Below are 27,765 nucleotides of genomic sequence, written 5' to 3'. Positions count from 1 at the left end.
AAAACCCACATAGCTCTGTGAATTGCTGAGGAGGGCATATCAACATCAAGAAACATATCAAACCCAGGAACGAGTGTCAGAAAATCAAGTCTTATGTCCTGTTAATTTAGAATTCAGAGCAGTATATTTTTCAGTGACACCAGATCTTTCCTTCTTCTGATACTTTTAGGAGGTTTTCTGCCTAGAAACTGTCCTTTCAGGGTGTACTGAGCTGTTGACCACAGCAGTTTCCCCAAATGTACAAAACCCTGTCTACAGAATGAGGAGTTTTCAAGAGCTTTAGCTACAGAGTATACTGTGGAGCTTCATTGGAGATATTCTTGCATTCTTGCATTTTCTTTTGTTTCTTCATCTTTTTAACTGCATAGGGGAGCAGCTTTCTCTGAGGAAGTGTTTCAGAAAGAAGATAACTTTGTGTTAAAATGTGAATTCCCTGCTTAAATTACCCAAAAACTTACGAGTTTTACATTTAATTATACAGGCTAACATTTAGATATTTAAAGGATATAAATAATATATATGGGAAGTGAGCAACAGTCCTTCTACTTTTTCCAGTATTATGAAATTCAACTTCTACTGACAGTATGGGAGAAAAACACTTTGATAAATTTTTGGTTAAGCAAGGCTTTACAGACATGTTTTTGGCCTTACAGCTCATTTGTTCCCTTTTGGTTAGAACTTCATGAGAGTGACATTCCCTTTGTTCAAATTGATAATTTTTCTCCAATTTCATACAATTAAAAGTGACAGAGAACAGTACAAACCACACTTAATTCATAATGCTGACCTGGAGTAGACATAACCTGTTGGAAACAAGATATAAGGTCAGCTGGAACTTCTATTATTTTCATGAGAACAGCCTTACTGCATGCTTTACTGTGTACTGAACTAAACCAAGCATAATTCATACCAACTCTAGCCCAAAATATTTCCATTTGAATTAATGAATAAAGATTGCTGCTCATGAGTAATAGTTAAGATATGTTTTGCCACATGCCCACATGCTAAAATCAAAATGATAATAAATTCTAAACCAGAGGGTATTGTCTTCAATCTTTTTAAATTTTTTTCTTTAAACAAGATTCTCCTTATGGATCCTCAGTCCTTGCTGAGTATCATTTATACCACATGCTCTATGTTCACTAACTGATTCTCAAAGTGGTTTGTCATGAACATCAGCAAACAAATGAGTCTGTGGGTAAGTGGAAATTTGGAACCTAGAATACGAATTGAGTAAGATTCAAGTCTATAATAACTCCATTACTGCTGACTTTTCCTCACACCAGAAACTCCAGATTCAGCTATCCCTAAACAGTAATTATATTTAGTACATATTAGTACATTTTTAATTCTATTATGGTAACTTGAGAATTTAGGTTTAAAAAATATAGTTTCCATGGACTTTACCAGATTTGCATTCTTCTTATACTCCATTCAAAATCTACCAGTCTGAAGCAACAATCTGATTTTCACTGGATTTACTCACAATTTTAATATTGATTTTAAAAGAAGGAGGCTTAGGCCCACAACCTGAGCTACCTAACAGCAGGATTTTTCCTAGCTTTATTTAAGAGTCATTTAAAGTTCTAGAGATAAAAAAAAATAAAGTTAAACATAAATTAAACCTTTCATTTAAAAGTACTTGGTAAATCTTTCTTCTATATTTATATTGGAATATCACTGGCATGCAATATTCTAGAACATAAAAAAAACCTAAATGCTGCAAATTATTCTAGTGGAGGATGCACATATAATTAAATTTGATTTTTAAAATCCTAACCTAGTATGCATTTTTTATTAAAAAACAAACAAGTAAACAAATCAAAAGTATAACCTTATTTTGTAGGATTTCAGTATAGACTTCATAGTTGGTAGCAGTTAATAACCAACCGTCTAATTCCCACAGTGAAATCAATTTTTAGGAACAAAATATTTTTAGTAAGTATTTTCTGCATTCTCTTTTAATATTAATTTTCACATAGACTTGAGAAATGAGCTAAAAGAAATAAAAGGAAGGGAAAAAAAAACCCGGAGAAAACAAGAGGTGCTATAATACAATCTTTTGTTAACCCACATACTGCAACCAGCAGATTTGATAACATTGTCTCTTGAGCTTCAACTATCAGATAACATCTGGCAAATGATGTATGTAAGTCCGGTTACACAACATCTTCTGGCTTCTCAGTGTCATTTAGGGGACTGATATGTGACTAGAATAACACATTTCATGCTGCCTGCTTCTGTCATGCTAGTACAAATTTGCCACGGACACCAGTTTATTTAAATCTGAATTCTCAAAATAAATTTGGCAACTCTCTTCCTATCATCTTACTCATGACTCAAATTCCTGGTTAATAGATAGTCTTTTGACATCAAAATATTCAAATAAATTCAAATTTCTGCATCTTTAATGTGTAATGACCTCTAAAGCAATATTTTTTAAATGTTGATCAAAAGCATTTGTTTATTTATTTTCACAGTTTTTATTCTGTTCAATTACATTCTCAATTGTTTGGCGAATCTCATCACCCTACACATATTAAAAAAAAAAATAATCAAAAGTTCATTTTACACTGTGCACTCTCAACCAAAACATTTTGTCTCACTGAAGTTAAAATCTCTTCTACAATCTAGTTGAGGAAATCCTAATGTCAGGCACTAATTTTCCTAGTGGATTGAAGACTATGCTGGGATCATGTAAACAATGTGCAGTTGGCACAGTCAAAAAGGATCTTCAGAGGAAGAATAATATGATTATTATATAATAATAAAATTGTCCCTTTCAAAAAATTATCCATACGTACTGCTTTATTTTTATTTTAAAAAGTCCCACTGACAATGGATGCACTACCAAAAGTTCAAGTAGTAGGAATGTAGTAAAAATGTACTAGAAACCTTTTTTTATGTTTTCAAATTTTAAATCCATGAAGTGAAACCAGTACTCATTGCAAATGCTTGCAGAACTTATATTACTTCATTTTACAACTTGTAAATCTGACTGACCGACCGAGTTGGACCAAAAAAGCTTATCTGAAATAATTATGTGCTAAGTAGATGGTTGAAGTAAATTATTTCATTTCAGACAATTCCAAGGTGTTTTTTTTAGGGGCAAGGATATCTACAGGAAGAATAGCAAAGAAAGAAAGACAAATCATCAATCATGATCCAACAAAAACTCAGCTTACTGTTACACAATATTAAAAAAAAAAAGGAGAAGGAAAAACTGGGAATTATTAAATCAAACCTACTTAAGGCTGCATTAGTTTGATACTTGTCAAATAGACAAATTCTGAATTGATGCCGTTCTACCACATCATCCTTGTGAAGGTAGAAAACTAGTTTTAATTCGAGAAGAGTTGAAGAAACACTAGTTCCATTCTCCAAAATTAACAAATATTTCATTTTGACCTAGTGCAGTATATGTAAAGGTAGAGAAGAGTATTTAAATATACCTACATTTAAATAAGTACCCAAATCTGGAGATTGTCCAGATTTAGGCACATGCTTCGATGTAGGCTTCCTGAAGTTCTTTGCTAAATTGGGACTAGATTTAGTGGCTTGTCAGTGCAGCATTTGAGTACAGTAAGCTTAAGTAACTGTTCTTGGGAATTATCCTTGGGCATATCAGAAAGTAATTTCAGAGATTTTTGGTGGATTACAGTGTTAAATTATAATAGCTGTTATTCCTAGTTGGCCTGAGGGCCTTTATGAAATGAACAGGTTTTGCAGAGAAAAAAAGGACACCTAATATTTGGATTTGCCATGATAAAAAAAATATGCAAATTGAAAATATGTGCACATCACATATAAATTGAATAAAAAATTACTTGTTGGTTTTCCCAAACAAAAGATTAGGAATACCTCTGCCTAATGTGAATTAATGTTGCAAGGAAAAAAACCGCACATTTAATCTACTCAGCATTCATGAACATTAAGCAACACCCACATTAAGCATGTGACTCTTGCATGAACTTGTTATTGCCACTCTATAACTCTTTATAGATTTTCATATTTAAAAATTTGACTTATTTTGAAATTGGACTTAAAAATTTCAACTTTTCACTTCCTAAATTTTAATGGTCATTTTTAGGACAATATATCTGCATCTATTGTATACAAGTCATCAGCCAATGTTACTAGAGGAGATTTATTCTTAACTCCTCAGTGTATGCGGAAGATAAAAATATATGTGATAAAAAGAACCTGTCATTAGTTTGAGGTAGGTTATCATCATACAGAGAGAGTGTGAAAGACAAAAAAGGGAAAAAAACCAAAAAAGGACTAAGTCTTAGTGTTCAGAGACTTGATTCATGCTCTGGATTTTCCACAATGTTTGCGTCTAGCAACACACACATTGGCCAGATTTAACCATACAGATGACACCTACTCAAAGAAATCACTGAATTAATCTGCTCCTTACATGGAAAGAACTGCGCATGATAGTATTTCTCTACCCCATGACAGCAGTATGATATTGAAGATTACAAGCTCTTTGATATCTTAGCACATAATAGGAGAAAAAGAGAAGATGGATCAAAGGCACAGAGACTCTAATGAGCCACCTAAGTCTATTTACAAAATATTTAGAACAAAATTTGTATCAAAGCAGAATGAAGCATGATCTTATCTTTAGATCTGAGCATCAAAGAAGCTCAGATGTGATATCTGAAATGGAAGAATTACATAGTCTGCATTTCTCAACAGATAGTAAACAAATAAAGATTGGTTGAGCCATCAATATTGCAAAAGATATATTAAGATGACAATATACACCTAGAACTACAAATATACAAGTAATATTCAATAACATTCACCTCAGTACTTGTAAACAAAAGAGGCTCTGGATTGACCTCTTTACAAAAAATATTAATATTACCCTCAGAATATGAACCAATTCTAGACAGTTGACGAGTATACACAACAAAGGTTGAGAAAGGATATACTTATCTGACACATTTCATAATTTAATAACCATTGCACACTACAAAAATATTCAGCTCTACAAACAGAAAACATTAATTAGTTTTCCAAAGACTTAAATGCTGAAAGCTACTAATTTTTGGGCGAGAGATCTTTTTATTAGTTACAGGGAACTTGGATATTTCTAACAACGGCTTGTGTATATTTCTTTAAGGAGAATTAGCTAAAAGCGCTATTGAAAGAGTTAAGAATCTATTAAGGAAAGCTAAATATCTCAATAAAGATCTTCATTTATTGCTGATAGAATTGAGTAACACCTCCTTAGAAGAAGTAGAATATAACAAAAAAAATTGGACAATCAGAGTTACTTGCAAATATGTGAATGGAAACAAGTGATACAAACATGGGTTTGCATCTAACATATATGGACAGCTAAAGAATCAGATTAGTTGCAACTCTGTGCCTAGACTAAAATATAGCTTTCCTGCCTAACAGATAGGCCACAGTCAGGTTGATTAGACAAAAACACTGAGGTGAGTGTTAAGATTTATTTGCTATACCAGTAACACCTCAGAAACCTGTAGATACAATCCATAAAGATAAAAATTGAGTGGTTTAAGCAATGGATATGTAAAGAAAAAGAATTGCTTTAATGTCAGCAGAATCTCTGCATACATCAACATTTCCAAACTCACTAAGGCAAACTATTGCAGACCAGGATGAGACCACAACACAACCAGCTCAGACCGTGTCCCAGTATGGTCTATTAGAAAATCTGTCAGGTAAGGGAGTCAGATGATCTGGGAAACCCTTGCAGAGTATTTAAAAACTCTTTATTAATTATATATGAGGCAGGAAATTTCTAATTTTTTCCCTGAAGAAATAAGTGTTATAATTTTTAAATGGGAACTAGCAAGGAAGATACTAAACAACAGATTTTGTTGATGTTATTCTGAATGTGTGTATTAGTGAAAATTCTCACTGTAAAAAATGTTGTTTACAAACACTAGTGGAAGACTTTCTGTTTGCTCTGTCGTTTCCAAGTGCTTCACAAATATTACAGAGAAATCAAGAATTAATAGGGGAAACAAATGTCCAGGGCCCACTGGTTATTTCCACATTTTACAAGGGTTTAAAGAAAAGTATAATCACTTTATATCAGACCTAATGTTATGCTAACTCAGCATAGTATTTGCATAAAGCCAAAATTTTATCTTTAGGGAAAAGAGCATAAGAAAAGGACCAAATTTAAGGAAAATCTTCTACTGTTTCTAAGACTTAGTTTAATTGTTCTATAACAAGTAATAGTATAAACTATTTATAGAATGACAGTGGTGATGTAAAAATGCAGCCTTATCTAAAAGTCTTGGTTTTCCAGTATTAATTTTGAATGCACATCTAAGCATGCTAAAGATTCCTCCCAGGTGCCTCCAAAAGCACAGAATTTTTTGTCAGAGAAATGTGATTCCTATGTAAATAATCTTTAACACTGAAACACCATAATCACCGTTATTGGTGAGATCGGATACATATCAAGAAAGGTATTTCCTGTGGAGATAGAGTAAAATTATTTGCACCTATACAGCTGTATAATATCCTAGTAAACCTTCTCTAGAAGCATGAGTTCAACTTGTTATGGAACAAATACAGAGAAGAAATTTTTGTACCTAAGAGGGATAGTATTAAATTGCAGGGAGAGCAAGAAGCCCATAGAATAAAAAAAACATCACAAGGACTTGACTTGTATAGACAAGGAAATTGACAACTTAAAATAGAGATGACTGCCATCTCTAGGCTCATGACACAGTGGCATGCAGTCCTGGTGAGGAAAGAGGTCTCATAGCTAACAAGTAACTTTGGTGTAAGAAGGCAAAGACATAAGTAGGTTATATTTTAGGTAAGAAATCAGAAGAACATTCCTAATAATTTGCATCCTGGAACAGGTCTTAAATAAAAATTGCAGAAGCAGAAAATACCCAAATAAAATTAACTTGGAAAGTCTTTTAAGATCTATTTATAGAGGCATATGAATTTAAACAGTTATGACATGAGCTGGAAACTGACTGCTTGCAGTCTCAGTGTGAGAGACAACACTAGGCTTGGAAAGCCCCTTCAATCCAGTATTCACAGTCAATACAAATGAAACTCTAATGTCCCTAGTTAATTAAAATATTGCTCTTTTTCTTTACTCTAATTCTAGAATACTTAAAACTATACATTATATTGCTATTGCTCTTATTTTTACATCAAAGCTCAACAAGATAGGGACTTAAGTGTTCAGTTTCTTTCTGTTGGTAATCTGATCTCCCAGTATGCAGGGATTTCTAAACCAGGAAATTCTGTAGTTGCCTTTTGGATACTGTCAAAAGAAAAACATAAGTATGTGATAACAAGAGGTAATCTGGGACTTGAGAATCCCATGAGACCTCTTAGATAATCATTTCCTCCACATAAGGAATTATTTTTCACTTGAAATTTCAAATAAACATATTATCACATTACATTTTCATATTTATGATACTGGAATATTCTAGGCCTCAATCTACAGTTCTTGTAAGATAATGAAATCTATAGGACAGCACAAAACAAATTCCCTTGAAAAGACAATATTCGTGTAACTGATCATGATTGTCAATGTAATGCATGATCCTACACGTGAGAAATTCCTTCTCACTCACAAGATCAGATGCCCTCGCTCCCTGTGAGCATCAATGAGGGGCCTGACTTTTATGAGGCACACTTGTATGGACACACTAAAAGTTCATAAATCACACTGCTTATAAAAATTTGAAGTGCTGAGGGCTAGTTATCTCAATAAAGGAGATTCACACTTTTAAAGTTTTTTGTAACATCAGGAGGTTCTGGCTCAAAAGTTTAAATAAAGAGTTATAATTTCTCCTACTTTCAAACCAACTCTGATCCCAAAGGAAAAGGTATTGTCACATTCAAAGCCACACCATTTGCCGGTTCTGAAAAACCTTAACTGGACTGCAAGTTGGTTAAAAGTGATTGTCACTGCTGACTAACTTAGAAGCAATCAGACCAAGTCTGGAAGAGAATAGGAACATAAACAAATAATACAAACAACTAAGCAAGTTTACACAAGTATTTGGTTGTCAGAGATGCCTGGGAAACTGTCCCTTCCTTAAATACACTCAAGGAAGGACATGGGCATTAGGTGGCAAAATGATTTGACAATCTCCTATCTAAGTTCTTTAGAACTGTGATTCATTTTAAGAAATTCACATTAAATTTTTCATGAGTTCTAAAATGTGCAAATTCCCCAACCAGGAAGAATTTGAGTAGTTTTTCTTCTTTTTTTTCCTCAAGATAGATGATGCAATTATTCTATTACTCTGACATTCACTGCAATAGGGATGTAAAATACTGTTATTCTGATTAGACAATGTTTTATACTCAACTTTTTGGAACATATGAGCATAAATATTTTTTCTTTTTCCATTATCAGGCAGTTGAACAGAAAGCACTACTGACTGACGTTTATATCAATGAGGTTAAATAAAAACACAGATGGCTTCTACTAAGCAAAGGAACTGAAAGTAATGATGTGCTATCTTAAGCCACTGTCCTGCAAAATCAAGGACCAGGATAAACAGAAATCTGATTATTCTAGCTGAGTAAGAAAGCTCAAATAAACATAGCCTCTCTCTGTCTGAATCCTTGTCTACACTAAAAATTTGACTCATTTTAAAGAACACTTGTCACTGTAAGTCCCTTTGAGGTAGTACTTGAATTTTTTCTACACTAAACAGTGATTCAACATCATTTTGGAAAATAGTCCTGAGACATAACCTTTTTTGAAAAATGAGTGTAACAGACTGAGTCAAAGGACCCAGATCTGTGAAATGAAATTTCAGGTGTAGGCCTTTCAACGGCCTGAAGAATGGCAGACCAGGAGGAAGAGTGAATTATCATTGCACTTGTCTCATGGGTCTTTCTCTAGCCAATCACATCTGAATTCAAAATTAAACAGAGTAAATAAAACGTATTGTAGTCTGATATGTATTTTTTAATACATCAGATAGGAGAACAAAAAACGCCAACAAAATGTTTCATAGGTTCAGATAGTTCTATTTTGAAATGATCACAGTTAATCAGAATTTAAAAATAAAAACTAAAATTAAAATAGTATATAAAAATAACTTTTGATTTGCTTATAAATTCTCATGTACAAAAAATGGTTGAAAATGCAATTTACATCCATATTTCATCTCATTTTTACTGGTATTCAGCTGTAATAATGTAAAAGAAGATGACTACTTTTCCCCTTAACTCAAAATTTGACATTGAAAGTAGTCTATCCTTAAACCACACATACAGCTTCATTCATCCACACCTTGCTTAATCCTATACTTTATAAAATCACAAAAATTAAATGCTTAATTATTCTCTTAATACGAACTTTGATTCTGAAAAATTGTCAATAGTTTTACCACTTATTAGGTGTGTTTGTACTGGGTTTGTGTGTAGGTCTGATTTTGTCATTAAAGTTATTTGTTCTGCTAGATCTCACCTTTTAGACTGCTGAAAAGAGCTCTGAACAAAAGTCTATTTAAATGGAGCAGAATTTATGACAAGAGAGTTGCATTAGTTTCAAAATGCCTAAACCTCCTGTCCTACTGGACTTTTGCATCAGTGGATGGATTTCCAACCATTTCAATATCAAGGAGTCAAAGAAATTAATTATTGAACAGAAAAGTTCTAGTAATTGCAAAATATTAGTCCATTCCTTAGGATTGTTCTATATAATTTCTTTTTGAAAGACTTAGTCCAAACTAGTTTTAAAATGCCTTGGGTCCAGGGCTGTTTCAATTTGCACAGACTAATAGATCTTCATTGCAACATTTTTCATGATACCCTAATTGATCTTATTTTCAACTTCATCCAGTTTTTTATATACCCTGGAGACACAGTAAATAATTTCTTTCCCTGTTTCTCCAGGTACCATTCAAATAACAATAAATGCTTGCAGCTTCAATTTAGTCAAATTTACTTAGGGTTTTTTTTTTTTAAATCTTGCCACACACCCACACATTTAATGTCACATCTCTTTGTCATCAAACCAGAGCCTCCATCAAGACGTCGAATGCAAAAGTGGCAGATGAAAAAAACTTCATGGGTGGGTGGGGACCCTCAAAGTTTGTTGGTACTAGAGAAATAGCTCTGTTGCACTTGTCATTGGGATGAAGAAAGCCTTCTATGCAGATTGCAGTTAGGCACAGTGTCCTGCTTTTGACAAGTGAGCACCCCTAAGCGTTCCGTGGTTCTAGACAGCAATAGTTTTGAAACGAGTTTTTGCTTTGGATCATTTCCCTGTTCTTTAAAGGGAGGTTAGCCAAAAATTATCTTCTTTGTTCATAGTTTAATTTCATAAGTTTTCACTACCTAAGATGGATCTAGGTGGTTTAAGTGATAATTTCTGTAGTGGAGTCCTCCTTATGCTACTCTTATACTCTCTTGAAAATCATCACTCATTTTTATGAATTGAGAGAGACCCTTCCCACTGCACACATTTGGACAATAGATCACAAAAGGTCATGTCTTATCCATGCCTACATAATAAAAGATTGTTCGAGTAATCCTGTTGAATGCAAACTGCTTCTTGTTACCAGTGATCGAGAAGGTAGCAGTGCTGGTTTGCATTTGTCAAATTAATCATATTCTCATTTTGGCCAGTATTCCTAGAAATCTGCTATTATTTTCAGAGCTTTCTATTGAAATATATGGAAGGGGCGGGGGGGGGGGGGGGGAAGAAGAAAGGAAAAAGATAGCTATTCCATTTGAAGTCTAGAATAATTTATGCTGCTGTGGCAATTACCAGCATTGATCTCTGTGTAGAAATTCCCCTTACAACAGTAGAAAAAGAACAAGGATAAAATATGATCCATGAAATTGTCTTTTCCCTGAGAGTTTTTTAGACAGAATAAGCTGCAGGTAGTGCTATGAACATCTTTCCAACCATAATGCATAACTCTTTGAAACAAGAAAGACAAGAAATATAAAGCAAAGAACTTTTGGCACAGGGTGGGGAAATGGTAAAAGCCCACAGGTCCATGGCAAATGAGAGATGAAAGTTTAACTCACTTTTCAGAGTGAATATGCAAAATGTTGTCCATTGTCTTTGAATTTACAATAATAGATACATACATCTAGCTCTCAGGCTATTTGCTGCAGAAATTCTGTGTTCTGTTGCTGTTTGAACCTTCCAAGTATGTTTACCCTCTGCAAAACAGTATCCTTGACTTGAAAGAAAACTGAACTATGCTGGTTAATTCTATAACTATTTTCCTTGCATTTGTGAAGGAAAACCACAGAGAGGAGCCACATAAAGCAAGCACTCCTGCCATCTTCTATGAGGCCCCTGGAATAATTAAGGAAGAAGAATTTCAGGTCTGTTAATTTTAGGAGATATTCTAAAGAATATTGTTTGACCTAATACAACAATTTAGCTGAAACAATAGTGACATAATTGACAAAATTACGTAATAATTACAGTGCTTTAGACCATGCTATATTAAAGTATGACTCATCACTCAATACATAACAAGATACAGAACTATGTCAAATCCAGCAGTGCAGTGCAGTGCAGTATAGTGTAGCTTCAGCCAAAAAAGAAATTTTAAATCAGCAATCTTTTGCTGGTAAGCGGGAGAGGAAAGGAATTAATAGAAAGTATGAATATGAATTTTGTTTTACTTTAATGAATTAAATTTAAAAATTGATGAGAAGTGTATAATTACAATTAATATTTACAGGCTTTTTAGAAAAATATTTAATACATGTTACTATATGAATCTTGCACTTCCTCTGGCAATACTTGTAATAGTTTGCTTTATTGAGAAGGGAGAACTATTCCACTCCTCAGCTGGGGAAATGATTGGTGAAGTGGAAAAGCAATGGTGGAATTTTCTGACATAATCACATCTTTTTATTAGAATACTTTATCAATGATCTTTTTGAAAGAAAAGTTGTACAGTGTAACCATCAAGTATAAAACACAGAACTTCCCACTTAACATTTTGAATGCTTTTCTGTAATAGTATTCAATTGAAAACAATACTTTTAAAAACTGCAGTCTGAAAATTACTTCCTTGTAAAAGTCTTACTTTTTATGTTGAAGAGACATATGCCTTCTATCAGTGTCCTATCTAATAATACTTTCCTTGATAATAAAAATAATCTCAGTTAAAGATATTGTTCAACAACATGATTATACATCAGTGGAAAAGTTACTATGTTAAGCTATTTCTATTAAAAAGTGTGATGGTGTGTACTCACCAGGTGTAAAGTTATACCGAGCAGAAAACCCAATAGATTCTAGTTCAGCATCAGCAAAAAATTTAATCCACAGGAATCTGCCACTGGATTTTATCATAGGTGGATTTTGCTGTCCACAGAAACGTCCAATGATTGGGGAAAAGCCAAAAGGTCCATCTCGTACTTCAATATGGTCAAATTTACACTCCCAAGAAGGCTCTATGGAATATTTTTCATCAAAGTGTAGTTCAATGCATTGTCTAGGAGCAGCTAGAGATGAAAAGAAAATGATCGCATTATTTGCTAACCCAAAGCCCTTCAAAACTAAAGCAAACTAAAGAAATCAAGTATATCAATTTTGTATGCCTCTTAAAATTTTGCATAAAAACTTGTTTGAAAATTAGTACGTCTATATGTTTTATAGATTTCACACTGTCAAATTGCTTGCCAATTGTTTTCCTTTAAAAAAAGTGCTCTTGACAGTAGTGCTTAGCAAAGAAAATAGAGAGATCTATGATACAAAGCAAAATATAGTTAGGAACAATTGGTTCAAACACAAAATCTTTTTAAGAAACCTGCAGATTTGGTAAAAGGCTTTTTTCTTATATTTGGGGGAGGGTTGTTCATCAAAATGCCTTTTTATACCTATTGCTCACAACGATAATGAAGAAGAAGCTGATCATAATTGTGCTACAGTAAGGGCAGATCATGTTCCCCTATGTATTACAGTCAACGACAAACTGGAGTGTAATTGCTTATACTCAGAATTCCTTATCATCTCACTTAAAACATAAGGACAAATGGATTTAACTCTCACTTAAGAAAGAAGTAGATAAGGATAATAACTAAAGAGCAAATTATATACTGAAAACCTTGAAGGAAATTCATAGTGGTCACTTAATTAGACATGAAAAGGTTCCATCGTTTTTGTTAGATACTAAGCCTAGTGACAGGCAGAATGATCTATCAAACAAATATTCCCTGGTATCTCCTGCATAAAGCAAAAATTTACTGGTAGAACTACAGTATTTTCTTAAAAGGAGAAAAAAGTATCATTGTTTGTTCTATAAATTTTAACAGATGCAACCTCCCTAGGTGCACTGTTTCCTATGCTTAATCCTTCCATAGCAAAAACTGTATGCCTTCACTGTCTAGACCATGGTGTGTTAGAGCTTTTTGCTGACAAAGCCCTCTGCTAAGGCAAAGATTTGTTGTGTCATTGCCTGCTATGCCTCTCGTGGGATCATATCCTACACTTTACACATATTGGAAGAGGTTGGAATTGCTAAGAGCTTTTCTTGAGTTACCATTCTTCTCACACAAAAACATGCAAGATCAAAGTCCAAGCAAGGTGCATAAAATTAACATGGAAACAACTGCCACTCCAGCAGGTCAGTATCTCTCTGTTTCTTTCCCCAAGACTGGTACAAAACTGTTAACGTGACCAGAACTTAGATTTTGTTTGGATTTTGAAATGTTTGAATTTGATGTTTTTGGTATAAACTCATTACTGATATAAGAAGAGAGACTATTTAAAATTAACTGAATAAGAAGGTATCAGGTAGATCTTGAAATCTTTACATAAAAGCACACAGTCAGAACCCTTTTACAACTATTTCATGTAAATAAATACAGTGTAATTTGACAAGAAGCATTTAAGAAGGTAATAAAACACATTGTTTGAAAAGAAAGATTATTTTAACAGCTTTGCTTACAATGTTAATATAATTAGGTGATTGATATTTACAGAAACATTACATTTAACATAAGAAATAAACCTTTTTTACTGTTCCCAATTTGAAGAAAATCACGTTTAGGGCAGTACTTAGTATTAACTTGTTATTTATACCAATTTACAGGAAATTTGTGATCTTTCTACCCATGCACATTAAAAAACAAAGCAACAGATAAAGCTTTTCATGTAATCGCATCAAATTCATAGTTCATGTAAAAGAAACTACTTTGAAAGTATGAAAAAAATTTATAAAAATAAAATTAGACATTAAAGCTTGTAAAGAAGATCCTACTAATTTTATTCTTGGTGAGGTTTGAAGACCAAAGTAGATCTTTTCTGATTATAGTAAAAAACTGAATACCTGGAAGATATCATTGATTATTGTTATTCAGATGATTCTATCCTTGACTTCACACTTATATAACAAATATTGATTTAAACTTAACTAAGTAATACTAGGCAGAAGGGAGCAATCAGTACATTTCAATCTGGCATCATATTTTTCATGCTCTTATTCCATTTAAGGAGATTTGTTGGGAACTGTTCATCATTCACCTAAGGACAGCAGAGTTAGGCATCAGAAACTCCATACTTACAATGCCTTAGGTAATCTTAAGAATGCTCAATATGGCTTGAAAATCTTACATACACACTCTATTCCAATGCTATTTTATTAACCCACCTAAAGCTTTATTGCAATGTTTCAACATCACAAACTAGATATGAAGATTAACTCTGCCACAACTGTGTCAGACAGCATCATAGCCAGTGTATGGTTGCTCTGCTTTCCACAGCCTCGAAGAGATCTCTGCTTCAATTGCAACATACTTGTCCTTTATAAACTTTCTCTTTTTCACTGCTTTATTTTTTACCAAGAGGAGGGTTACAAGTTCTGGTCCATAGTTAAACCCATAGCAGGTCTTCTCTGAATCTCAGATTCAAGCAACGTATATTAAAAATGGGCATGAGGCCCCTTCCAAGCTGTAGCTTAGTCATGCACAAACTGAGAAAAAGCACAATTTCCACAACTTCTATGTATTACTCTGAATTTCACAGTGCAGACTAGTTTTACAATCAGAATATTGCTATGGTTTACACTTCTCTGCTTTTATTTATTTTTCAACTAAGTCAAGATAAGGGCTTTCCTAGTGAAGCTCAGATCTTGCTACAGGATCAGAGATAATCACATCAGTTCAAGGAGGGCTCAAGAGTTTTCAGTTTACCCCAAAGCTCCCATCAGTAGAGGCTACTTCACTCTAAGAAAGGAGCATTAAATATTCATTAGCACCACTTCTCCATTGCTAAATAAAACAAGCCTGGGAATTGAATCTGGGGGCTGGAGCACTGGCTGTTCACATTGCTTAAATGTCAAAGTCACATTCTGGCATCACTTTGGCTGTGCAAAGTTGGAACTGCCAAACCCCGTTCCTAGGCATGATGTGGTGGCTCACATCAGTCAAGGATCACTCACTCCAAGTAGTTTGTATCTGTAGTCTTAACTTGGAAGGTAAAAGGAGTTGAAATGTACATGTGCAATTGTGCCTATGGGCCTTAAGCCCAGTAAGCACCTCCAAACCTATTTTAAGCATTGGTATAGGTAACTGCCCACGGCACAGCCTGCTCTGCAAGCTAATCCAAACAGGACAAGCTCCTTTCTCCTGACTCTCCTGAGGAATGCAACACTTCATGTTTATGTAATTGTGTGTAACTGTGGGATGCAATACACACATCCATGCACCTTTTCATCACGTGCTTTTGAATGCACCTCTGTGCTTCATCTTAACATTTAGTTAATGGTTAAATGCTTTGTTTGCAATAATCTATAGAAGATACAAAATTAAACAAGTCTTCCTAGAATTGACCCTAAGTGATGAAAACACATAATACAAACTCTCAACTTTAGCTTCTTTTTAGCAAATAAAGATGTACTTTCAGGTTTATAATCTGGATTTAATTAAGGATTTCTTCACCAAACACAAGCTAAAACAAGTAGATATTGTATAAATACACATCCTGTGCCACAGCTTTTGCAACAAAGTTGGGCATATGTGGTCACAGTAAAACTTATAGAAATAAAATGAGAACAAGTTCAGAATAAAGATTAATAATAATGTGTGTGTACCTATAGAAAAACAAAATGAACAAAAAATCTGGAATATGCAACTCTTCCAGACTGGATTGGCATCGGGCCATCTAATCAGAAAAGGCTGGATGGAGTGGTCATTTCTGGTATCCTTATTCACAGGTAAAGCCCATTTGCAGCTTCAGAACTTTTTCTGTGGCTATGATGTCAGGAAAAGATGTTGTTAACTCCAAATGAAATATATTGAAACTGTCTCATAAAATTATTTTATTTCAAATCTCAAAAATCTTCTATACTTAGCTTCCAATTATATTTCTTCAAAAATATTTAATACCAAGGAAAGACGACTTAATACTTTCATGTCTTGTCATATTTTTCACCTAATTATCTTACACAAGTGCTATCTTGAGATTTTACATCCAATGAAAAAAAAAGTGGTACTCAATTCCAGCTTGCAGTAGAACAGTTGCAGCAAAACCACACAATTAAGGTTTTAATTCTGATCAGCCTCTAAGTCTGTGTAACTGACAGATGAAGTTAAGTGAAAAATCTGTTTCAATTTGCTACATCGCATGGAAATGAGAAACTGAATTTAACACCTACCCCCATCTCTCTGAGCTGCTACTAATAGCTTTCAATAATCCTCAGTCTTTCTGGTTGTCCTGCTATTATTGATAAGAAAACCACATATATCCTCCTTTTAAAAAAAGAATTCTTTTTTTGTTTCGATGAAAACTTTTTGAACACAAAAATCACTGTGAAATACAAAAGGACTTTGAGCAGAGGTTTTTTGTACAGTGATAACGTGACTGTTTTCTAACACCTGTGAAATATCTAGGATTAAAGAGTTTAATGGTCTTTTGTGAGAACGTGGAAGACCTTCAAAAGCGCTAACTCTAAACGTCCACAAACATGTAAAATGGAAGATTTATTTCATACCTGTATGTAAATAAATTCTGGTCCATACCTCTATTTATAAATAAATGTTTAATTATTAAAAACTAATGAACTGATAAAATCTTACAAGTATTTCACTTACAAAATTTCCAAAACAATTATCAAGTTATAATGTATAAAGTATGACTATACCACTCCCCAAATATTTTTAATACAAGCAAAAGCCTTTGCTCCTACAAAATCTCCTGTGCAAATTTCCATTTGTAGCACACATGCCAAATGTTCTGCAGTCTGGCAAAGGCTAATGCTGTCACTGCTGCAATTGCTCTGGGCAGCTGTGAATTTTGCCAGGTTAGAGCCATGAATATGCAAAATAAGGGTGCAATTTGGCTGAAGAGGGAGTTTAATGTGTACACTCAGCTATTTCCTATGTCTTCGGTATGCCAAATAAGACTGAAAGAAAAAGACAAAAAGAACAAATTCCCTTTGTGTTTAGAAAGGCAGATGGGATTCATCAGAAGCTCCTTGTGGTGGTGCAGTGTTTGCAGCTACTCTGCACTAATTCATGACATTCTTCTATAGCATAACAATTTTTGTACAGAGTCCATGATTTCTAGATGACCTAAAGGATTTCTCTTAGAAAGGCATTCAACCTGGGCTTTAAAATTCCTAGTTGCTCCAATAGTAGTTGCTCCAATAGTAGTTGCTCCAATAGCTAATTATCATTGCTACTGAAACAGAAGTTTAAAAAAAAAAAAAAAAAGGGAGAGAAAAAGAAATAATATGTAAGAAACTTCTAGCTGTTTAATTTGTTTAATCTTTGACTGCTAGGATAGAAGTCAGAAATCTTCTTCTTTTTTCAGATATTCAGTCTATGATCATGGTTCCTTTTTCCAGCTCCTTTACTTCACCAAAGTAATTCTGACATGATAAAAGGCTTGCATACATTTAAGACGAGCTACAATGTGGAGGAAAAAAGTTGTAATACGAGATGAAATTCAATTTTTCTATAACACACTACATGTTGGAGTCTTTACTTAAGACCACTAAAGTTAGTAGGAACTGCATTTGAAGGAAGCCATCAGAATTTGGCCTAGAGTGCGTTTGATAGCAAAAAATGAAGGGGAGGAAGCTAGTGATCCATATATACATTTATAATCACATCACACAGTTTTCATGATGGTATATATACAGTCCTGGTATGCTGAACTTTCTAAGACATATGAAGGGGAGACGGCAATGTGGCAATGCTATTACAGATCACATTGACAATCCCTATAGTTTAGTACTTGGTATTCAAGAGCACCCAGAAGCTATTTGAAGCATATTGGAATTTCAATACTAAATATAAAAATAAAATGCATATAGAGATGTTTCTGCCTTACTCTAAAACACTTACATCCTTCATTAGCCAGGATTATCCACAATTTTCATAAACTGTTGTCTGATCTCAAAGATACTGCTATCAGTAAAATAATTAATCATTTTTTGTAATCTTTTAACTTCAATATCTTATGCCAATGAGTTCCATAGAATGTAAAAGATATGGGGAAAAGTTTATACTTGATAGCCTTCTTATCATTCTCTGCCATTTCTACACATTAAAAAGAATGAGTATGGACAAATAATGATTTTTTGTAATTTAATTGTAATTACAAAATAATCTTTCTTGACTTTGAGTGCTTCTTTTGCCTTTTTTGAAATTTGCCACATTAAAAATATTATTGCTCAGACATCTTACTATATCTCTGTACATTTTTGTGACATTTTCCAGACATGACTATTCATGGTTTTTTTAGAAAATAGAAATAGACATGGGGCGATCAGAGCTGAAAATGTTGCACAATATCCATGGTTCTCATCAAATTATGCATCAATAGAGCTGCTTTAATTTTGGGTTCCAAAATGTCCAGTTGCAATCCAAATTGTCCATCAGGTTAGATGGGAAGATGAAAATATCTGAGCTATAAAAAATTACGTGCAACTGTTTTTAGCAGATTGAGTTTTCCCATGAAATATAACAACAAGACGTCTGTTAAGTTTGAATTACTCTTTTTCCTATACATTAATCCAAACCTGTCAATGTGGAATTTTGTCTTCATTATAGAACTTGGTTGACTAAATCTTGCCTTCATAAATTGTTCACAGACATTTCAATTTTAAGCCATTTTAAATCGGGTTATTTCAAGAGTGTATTTTGCCACCTTTCAGCTTATTGCCTATATTTTAATAAGTACTCAATTACTATGATAAAGTCTTTACAATATTAGGGGTTCAGACACCTTCTTACTATGAGGAGGAACATCTTACACTTGAGATACAGGACAAAAATTTACAAAAATGTTCTTTTTTTTCTACACCCTTTCTCTTTAATGATAAAACATCCTGTATTTAAGATCTTTGAAGATAAACCAAGCTTAGTTCTTCCCAGTCCCCAAGAAGGTTAGATAATTTGATCAATAGATGCAGAAAGTCCTGGATCTAGCAACAGAAGTGTAACAAAACAAACAAACAAACAAACAAACAAACAAAAAGTTGTACATATTCAATCTACAAATTTATATTTTTTCATTAAATTTATTCATATTTTAAAATAATTACTGAACTATGAGAAAATTTAAATGTTTACCAAAGGTCTGCTCAAGTTTCATACTTTTATGGGAAGACTGACAGACGTAAATTTTCTTTAAAGACCTTGTTTGGCTCCGTTATTTATAATCACCTCTTTACTTCTGACTCAAGTCAAGTTGTCTAGCACTAAAGTGGAATTCGGTCATTTTGCTGTGATTTTTTACCTTTCTAAAAGGGCATAGCGGAGGTGGGTCTAATACAGTTAATTCAATTTAAATCAGCTCTAACCTTTGGAAATCTGTCTTGATACAACCTGAATCTTTAGTAAAATAACTACTTCAGTGATTCCTGGTTCCATCATTAACGAATTAATGATTCTGTAAACTAATCAGGGATAGAGCAACATCATTGTTGTATTCTACATGTATTCAAAACTCATGAAAGAATTTTCTTGATTCCAGAAACTTACTATACTGCACCTGATCCACCTTCTCTGATAATAAGCTCTCTTACTTTCCACAGATTAAGTTTTACAACAATCCTTTCAACATCCATTGTGTTAAGACTGATGAAATGCTGTAATTTTTTTGTAATACAATTTTAGCCTTTCTTACATCATCTCCATGCCTGTAATTAAAAATTACTCTTTAAAAACTGTGTCTTAGAGCTGTTTGGTGTAAATGTTTATTCTTCTCTGCGTTTATTTTGTGAGGTGGTTCATTTTCATTTATTTTCATTTATTTTCATTTCTCATGAACCATTAGATGGAAAATAATTTTTGTACTAACTATTTTGATATTTTCTGTATGAATTCTTTTAGTGTACTTTGCATAGTTATGCTTGTCATCCCTGATTCCATTATAAGTTTAAAATATCTCAATGAATGTCTAAAGCATTTTTGTTTCCTATGCTCACTTTTACTACTCATTTTATAATATTCTTCTGTAATGTGACTGCATTTTAGGTTCTATTCATTCTCTGGATATCCTGAAATAAATTGTACTGTGTTTAGTACTGAGTCATGCGTACTAACCTGAACTAATTTATGAGAGATGTCAAGATATAAATCAAGAGCTTCTCTAAATCCTGTGTCTTGAAAAGATTTATCATGAGCTTTATCTACAACAACTTCACCTATTCTTCACATATAATAAAGTAAAACTCCTTTTTTAATACAGTTGATAATAAAATACAAAGATTCCTCATTTGGTTACCTTCTATAATGTAGACACACTCTCTGTCCGGAGGATACTTGTTGGGGTAATTTGGAGAAGTGAAGATGCCTCCTTCTGCATATTTGGTCCAAGTTCCACACTGCACTGGTTTCTGTCCTTCGGAAGTAGTTTGCTTTTCTGTGAAATGATGACATTAAGCATTATGCAATTAGCTCACAGATTATTGTGTCTATGTGACACTTAGAAGTCTCTTACAGGATAAATAAAACAGTCCCTTCTGTCAGCGGCCTCAAGCTATTCTCCCATTGAGACTGGGTATGATCATGGACCCGGGGGAAAACAATGTAGTTCCTTAGGAGTACAAATATATAATTCTTACTCAAAACAATTTTTTTCAAAGCAGAGGAGAGGCTTAGATATCTTGGGGGAGACATATGTGTGGGTTTTTTAAAATAATAACCTGTAGGGAAAGCATGTGCTCAAGAAATGGAAGACATGAGTTTTCCACTCATATATTTCAAAAAGCTCAAGCATGTTCTCTATCAGTAAGCTTCATGTCATAATATAGGAATATATTAGAATCATAAAATCAAGGAAAAAAAATAGAGAATTAAGATAGTGTATACAAGTTGTTTTAAATCTGCAGCATCTTTATTCTATATTCAGTAGACAGAATAGACAGGGGAATTCCTGAAATCTGGTTCATAGATTTTATAGATTTTTGCTGTTTGCTGTAAAATTAATAAATAGCTCTGAGGCCAGGAATCATATCGAAGAACTTTCCTCCTCCTAGGTGAGTCATCAGAGAGCAGAGTCAGACCTACTTGTTTGCTTTCTTCCTAGCCCCGAATCACTTGCGCTCCTTTCTGCACACTGGCAGAGAGGCCAGAGACAAAGGTTTGGATCTGTTCAAGCTGAAGAAGTTGCAGGAACCCTTCCTAGGCACCATGTTTTAACAAGTAGGCTAAAATGAGATAGATTCTTCAGAGGTAAATATGCCTAGGTTGCTATTAAAAGGAAAGATAGTAGGTTCTAGATTGGTTTTGCTTCAAAGGAGATATCTAAGACCAAAGGTGTCCCATCTAAATTAAGCCCCTGATATGTAGAGTCAGGTGTTTGAGGTTGCCTCTTACAATCAGTGGAGGGAAACAGGCACCTTCCAAGGATGATTTTAACCACCTGAGTTTTGACTCATAGTCTGCAAGAATTTCTTTTTCTTCCTGGTCTTTATCCAGGCAGAGTATGACACGGAGCCTAATTTCCTGAATTGAATTCAGGCCTGCAGGGACTGTGCATTCAGACACAGGTTCAGACACACAATGGGCTTAGCAGCATTACCCTGCTTGGGCTTCATCACACTGAGCATCCAAGGCTTTTAAGAACAGCTTTCTCTACCCACCCTGCACAAATGCACCCACAATACCCAAGCTCAGATTTTTAATTATACTTCAACAAGCAAAAATATTTTAAGTGTATGTAGCTCCGTGCCCAAACTAGGCTTCCCAGTTTGAAAGTGGGAGTACCTTACAGTCTTTAGTTAGGGAGTACTTTTAGTCTTTAGTTACAATGGAGTCCGCCAGTACTGCTGGATTTTTTTGTGTGTGTCCGAGCATGCGAATACATAGACAAAGCACAGACACTGAAAGTAAACAAACTACTAAAAATTCCAAACCCTAAACTAATAACTCAAATCCATACTTTGGTCTCTAATATACTGTCAGAAAAAAAAGTCTGAAGTTTACATACCTGTTCCTTTTTTCGTTGCCCCAGACAAATGTAGGATGATTAGACTTGCTACAACTGAAAGAGAAATATGAATTAAATATCACAGTGTGATTGTGTCTGAAATCAAATTGTACCCATCTATCTCACAAGAATACAAATTAAATAGAATTACTGTAAAAAAAAAATTTCATGTTTACTAGCATCTTTAAATTGAACATTTTGTTAAACAAGTTTCTTTGTAGCCTGTTCTTGTAAATATTTTTCTTTGCAAATGTATCCAAATAAAGAGAAGATCTTTTGGGTTTAAAACAAAATCCATTCCATTTTTTTCTTTTCCTTTAATATTAAACAAAAACATTTTTACAAATATTTATATAATCACAGTATGTGTCAGTAATAGAAAAGTGTCTGCTTTTAACAGAGGGAGACAAAGGCCTGTTAAGTTTCAGTGCCACCGTACTCACTAATGTCTCTCACTACAGCATAATAAAATTTGAAAATGAGTACTGGGAGTACAAAAGAAGTGAGGGGTTGGGTTCTTCACATCCATCAAAGCATTTGCAAATCCCTAGTGAAGTAAATTATTGTGTATGCTTAACAGTCTCATTAATCTAGTTTGTTTGACTTGTCAATGGGATGTTGCTTTGGGCTGCAGTGAATCTGCAGCCCATTTTACAAACAGAAATCTCCTATCTCCAACCACGATAGGACAACTATTCCTCTTGAGAACAAATGTGACCTTTCTGAGATGGACTTCGACTTGGATATAATTACTGAGTTCCTGGGAATAGTTTCCAAATATAACATTTAAACTGGAAAAGGCTAAGAAGCAAACACTTAGGCCAGTCATAATGGTACTGATTTGGAAGATCGAAGTGACTAGTTAGCTACCTGATAAAGAAATCATGAACTGATCTTCTTGTCATCACTCATTTCTTCTGGCTATCAGAGAAAGTGGGACAGCAGAAGAGAACAGATCCATCAGTTCTTGGAGTGCTTGGTGCTTTACCCCTGCTAGTTTGGCATTAAGCCCAAACATAGTGCCCAGGCTGCACTGAAGTAAAGGCGGAGATTAAGTTCCATGTTTATTCTGAGCATTACAGATCAATCAGCTGCCATTTGTGTTGTTGACTATGATGAGTCTTTAACAAATGTAATTCAATGGCATACTTTCTTATTACTGTCCCCAAGAAACACCAAAGGCCACCATGGGATGGTAACTATGATCATTTCAAAGAAGGTGCTTTCATCATTTTCATCTTTTATACTGCAAATTGTGTGTAATTTTCACCCTGAAGGAATGTTGTCTCCATATTTGCAGTATTCTGATGGCATCGAGGTATCTATTTCTATGTCTTTGACCCTTCCCATGTGGCAGAGGGTTACATAGATGATGGCTGCCTTATTAAGCAGGGAAAGGCTGAAATTCGGGGGAAATGAAGGCTTGGCAGCATATTCACTATTTCTTAGTCAGGCTAACAGCCCCTAGAGACGGATGTTGGCAGTGCTGGTAGTTAAAAACTCTTCTGTGTCGTGGGCATTCAGTGAGAACACTACATCTTCTGCTCAGATCTGAATGCTACCCAGCCATTCATACCGTTACTCTCCTCAGGGATGAATTCTGGAAATATATGCTAGCTGGGACTCTGCCTGCTGGCTGTGTCAGAATCTGAAGGCAATGCAGGAATCACCCATTTACTAAGTTGCTGATTTACTTTAGCTGTGTTTCACACAGTGAACATACTGTATCTATGCCTGTAATCTTCAACAGCCAAAGCCTAATTTCTCAATAGTGTAAGGTGGATTGGTGTGTAGAATACGGAACCAGCTGCTGGTGTTCCTTCTGCCCACCAATTTATAGAAGCTAGAATAGGATGCACAACAGCCAAACAAACTCCATGTGAGAAATGTTTCTTTTTACACAACTGATAACAATTCATGTCTGATTCTTATAGGTTCATTTCAAGCATCTTTATCTAATCACTCTCCCCTCCTTTTCTATATGGAAAAAATTGGAGTTCAGAAGAGTGAAGGGTTGGTCCAAGTCACAGATACGTTAATACCAAGATGACAGAAAGAAACAGAGATCTTTTCAGTTTCAGCTGTAACCACTAGAAAGGATTTTTCCAAATCACAGAGCTATGTTTTTCCAAAGCACAAAGCTATACTTACATGTCATTATGTCAGTATTGATTATTAATAAGGAGTCAATCTTGATAATAAAATCTCATACACAAGAAGAGACTAAGAGATTAAGTTTCCTGTGGGTTTTTTTTCCCTGTACTTACCACATCTAACATTTTGATAGATAAAGAGAAATACTTCTCCCATATAAAAAACCTCACCCCCCAAAAAAAAAAACCCTAAAAAAAAAAAAACCAAAAAAAAATACAAAAAAACCCCACAAAACCCCCCAACACAAACCTCTTGATTTATTGTTATTAACACCAAAGGCACCAAAATATGTATATTGTCAGAAAGCAATTAAAATTATGGGCTTCATGGGACAAGACAGCACTATATATTTTAATCAAGCAGACAAGGCAGACCATTTTATTTTATGATCCCTTGCCTTTTTCTTCCTCAAGCCACAGGAAAAGAACAGTGTTTTTCACAAAGGGGAAAAAAAAAAAAAAAAGACCCCAAAGAGACCAACCACGCAATCTTCACTCATTGAAAACTGTCACTTGGGAAGCGTTGGCAGCATGGCAACAATATTTTGATTATCTCGGTTTGGGAATTATTTTAAATAAGTTTCCACCAAAATTCTTGTTCCATTCTCACTGTCTTCCTCCTCCTCCTTTCCCTCCTAATCATGGGTGTAATTATAATCATGCTTTCTAGTGCCATTCTGATTACGCATCTTTCCATCTTTTTGGACCTGTGTATTTTTTTTTCATTACAAGCTGTACATTAAGAGATTTATCTCTTGGCTAGGCTTTTAGGAGGCTGTGATTTGGCACACAGACGTGGCTTAGCCTAGCGAAGAGTTGCTGGACGAGCAATACCTGGCCATAGCGCTATTGTACAGGTGTGGGCGCAGGGGGAAGTGCTGGAAGGCACCGTGCCCAGTCAAGCCCCTTCAGTGCAGTGGAGCCTCCGCAAAACAGAGGCGGGAGATGGGATCCCACCCGCGCAACCTGAGGCCCCTGGGGGTGTTCGACGAGTAGGTGATTCATTTCTGCTACTCCTGGAGGATTTCGGGCCGTGGGGCCGCCCCCGCCCCGCAGACCTGCGGGATGCGTGCCCGCTGTGGCCACCCGCTCTCTGCGCTGCCCCGCGCCCGCACGGCCGGGCCGAGCCACGGCTAAGGCCGCACAGCCGTGCCCCCCCTCCACCCCGGCATGCCAAAAGCCACCAGATGCGTCGCGCCCAGGTGAAACCCTCCAGCCCTCGGGAGGGTGTCCCGCCGCCCCACGACGCTGGCAGACACGGGCTCCCTCCCGGGGCACCGCAGCGCCGGGGGGGTACAGAGCACTGCGTGTGCTTGGGGAGAGTTCTCCCCCGCGCCGCGGAAGTCTGGGCGTCCCGTCACGCCAGTTGTGGGGGCAGCGGAGGGCAGGAGCCCGTGCGCGGCGGGGGAGCTCGGCCGGGGGTGGTGGGCTGGGAAGGGGGAGACAGATACTCACTGTGAAGGAAGCTGCGCCCATGGGTCATGTCTGTTCCTTACACAAGGGGCTTCGGTCTCCACTAATTCCATTTAGATACGGGAGGACTTCCAGTGGCGGGGAGAGGATGGAAGTAGGAAAAGAAGAAGAAAAAGAAAAATCCCGAAGCCCCCACACGCACAGCACAGCGGAGCAGCCCTTCCTCTCCCTCGCTCTCCCTCACCGTCTTCAAATGATCACCGCCGGCTCAATCCCATCACACCCGAGCGATCACCAGCACCGCCAGGAGCGTTGCATCGCGGCGGCGGGCAAGGCGGCGGCGGCGGCGGCGGCGGCCCGCGCATCCAGGTGCCGGCGGGCGGCGGCGGCGGAGCGAGCCGAGCCCCTAGTCACCAGTTTCATACAGAACCAAAAGCAGATCGAAGCATTTCCTGCAGGACTCCGAGCCCAGCGACTTCCAGCCCTTCGGCTTCTTTTGATGCATTGAAGAAGGGATTAATGGGTCCGTCATCAGCTCCCTGTGCTTGCTCCTCTGAAGGGGTGGGGGCGCGGGCGGGAGGGAACCCAAAGAGGAGGGGTGGGGTAGAGAAAGATTTACCAAATAGGGGATTTAGTCATATTTGTGTGCAATTAGATCCTTATTAGAGAAGAAATCCTTTAAAATAGAATAAATCCATTTTTGCAAAACCCTCTCCCTGCGCGTCGCATAGTATCAAGTGGTAGCAGTGGCAAGAGGCTGGAAACACATTGCACGGTCTGAAATCCCCTCGGGAATGGATGAAGCGAGAAAGGGATGGATGAGGATAGATAGATGCCCCCTCACTTCTTCAGTCCAGGGCGAGAAGCAGAAGAAAGCCCTAGAGACTCTTCCATTCATTCAGTGCAGGGGAAGGGGAGGGGATGGGTGGGAGGGCGGCAGTGGTGGCGAAGGAATGATTTCAAAACTGGGAAAGGAAGAGTAAGAGGAGAGGGATCGTTTCCCCTCCCCTAATCAGTTCGTGGATCAGACAGAATGCTCATGAGTTCCTCCTTGACCTGCACCTGCTAAAGGGAAATTGAAAAGATTTTCCCCCTTGTGAGGCGACTTCTTTATCTACATACCCACAGCCACGCAGGCATACAGACACGCTCACACACACACGCACAAAAGGGAGCAATAAAAGTTTATCTGCTAATCCTCCGGCCACACATATAACGACTGCCTCTTCCAATCAGCCCAGAAACGACTGCAAAATCTCTTTCTCTCCCGCCCTCCTCCCGTCTGTAGACCTCTAGAGGTTTATCCTCTCCAGCTACGTCCCAGCCCAAACACCCATCCGCTTGACGAGACTGCGGAGGGCTAGTGGTCAGGGCGGGAAGGAAAGGGAATAGAGTACGGAAAATGTAGTAAGAGTACTGAGAGAAGTTGAAATGGTCTCAACGGAAAAGGGGGGAGGAGGAGTGGATGAACAGAGAGGGCTGTGTCCCCCCCTTTGGCCCCGGGAGCTGGCCCTGCAGAGCCGCGGCAGCGGCATCTGACTCCCTCAGCGCCGCGGCCCCGGCACTCTTGGCCCGGCCGAGGAGAGGGCGGCAAGAATGGGCAAGGGCAAAGCGAACCGCTTAGGCGGCGGGGAGGGCAGAGGAGAAGGGAAAATTTGTGCTACAGAAGTGAGAGGGGAGTCGGATAGGATCCCCCGGGCTCTCTGCACCACCGTTGCTGCGGCCAGGCGCGGGTAAGCCGCCGAACCCAGCGGGGATGGGGGCAGAACCAAGGGACCCGGGATATCGCCAGCC

At 36.5% G+C, this 27,765-nt stretch overlaps 1 protein-coding gene across 2 annotated transcripts in view; it reads right to left on the bottom strand.

Annotated features, from left to right (window-relative positions):
- Positions 1 to 27,107, bottom strand: part of NETO1 (neuropilin and tolloid like 1) — a 62,572-nt gene extending 35,465 nt beyond the window's left edge. Inside the window, exons 1-4 of one of the 2 annotated variants that reach the window (XM_027891263.1) lie at positions 26,014 to 27,107; positions 22,406 to 22,459; positions 20,699 to 20,836; positions 12,220 to 12,468 (exon numbers count right to left, since the gene is read on the bottom strand). In XM_027891263.1, coding sequence (XP_027747064.1) covers positions 12,220 to 12,468; positions 20,699 to 20,836; positions 22,406 to 22,459; positions 26,014 to 26,041 — 469 coding nt within the window. In that variant the 5' untranslated portion in view covers positions 26,042 to 27,107. The remainder of the gene's footprint in view (positions 1 to 12,219; positions 12,469 to 20,698; positions 20,837 to 22,405; positions 22,460 to 26,013) is intronic. The other variant, XM_027891262.1, reaches the window with a different exon arrangement.
- Between the last annotated feature and the right edge of the window lie 658 nt (positions 27,108 to 27,765).

Source organism: Empidonax traillii, unplaced genomic scaffold, assembly GCF_003031625.1.
Source record: "Empidonax traillii isolate 1590-97213 ecotype Southwest subspecies unplaced genomic scaffold, ASM303162v1 scaffold313:size1145282, whole genome shotgun sequence".
In the NCBI taxonomy this organism is placed as follows: domain Eukaryota; kingdom Metazoa; phylum Chordata; class Aves; order Passeriformes; family Tyrannidae; genus Empidonax; species Empidonax traillii.
This window is presented reverse-complemented; position numbering and strand designations above follow the sequence as displayed.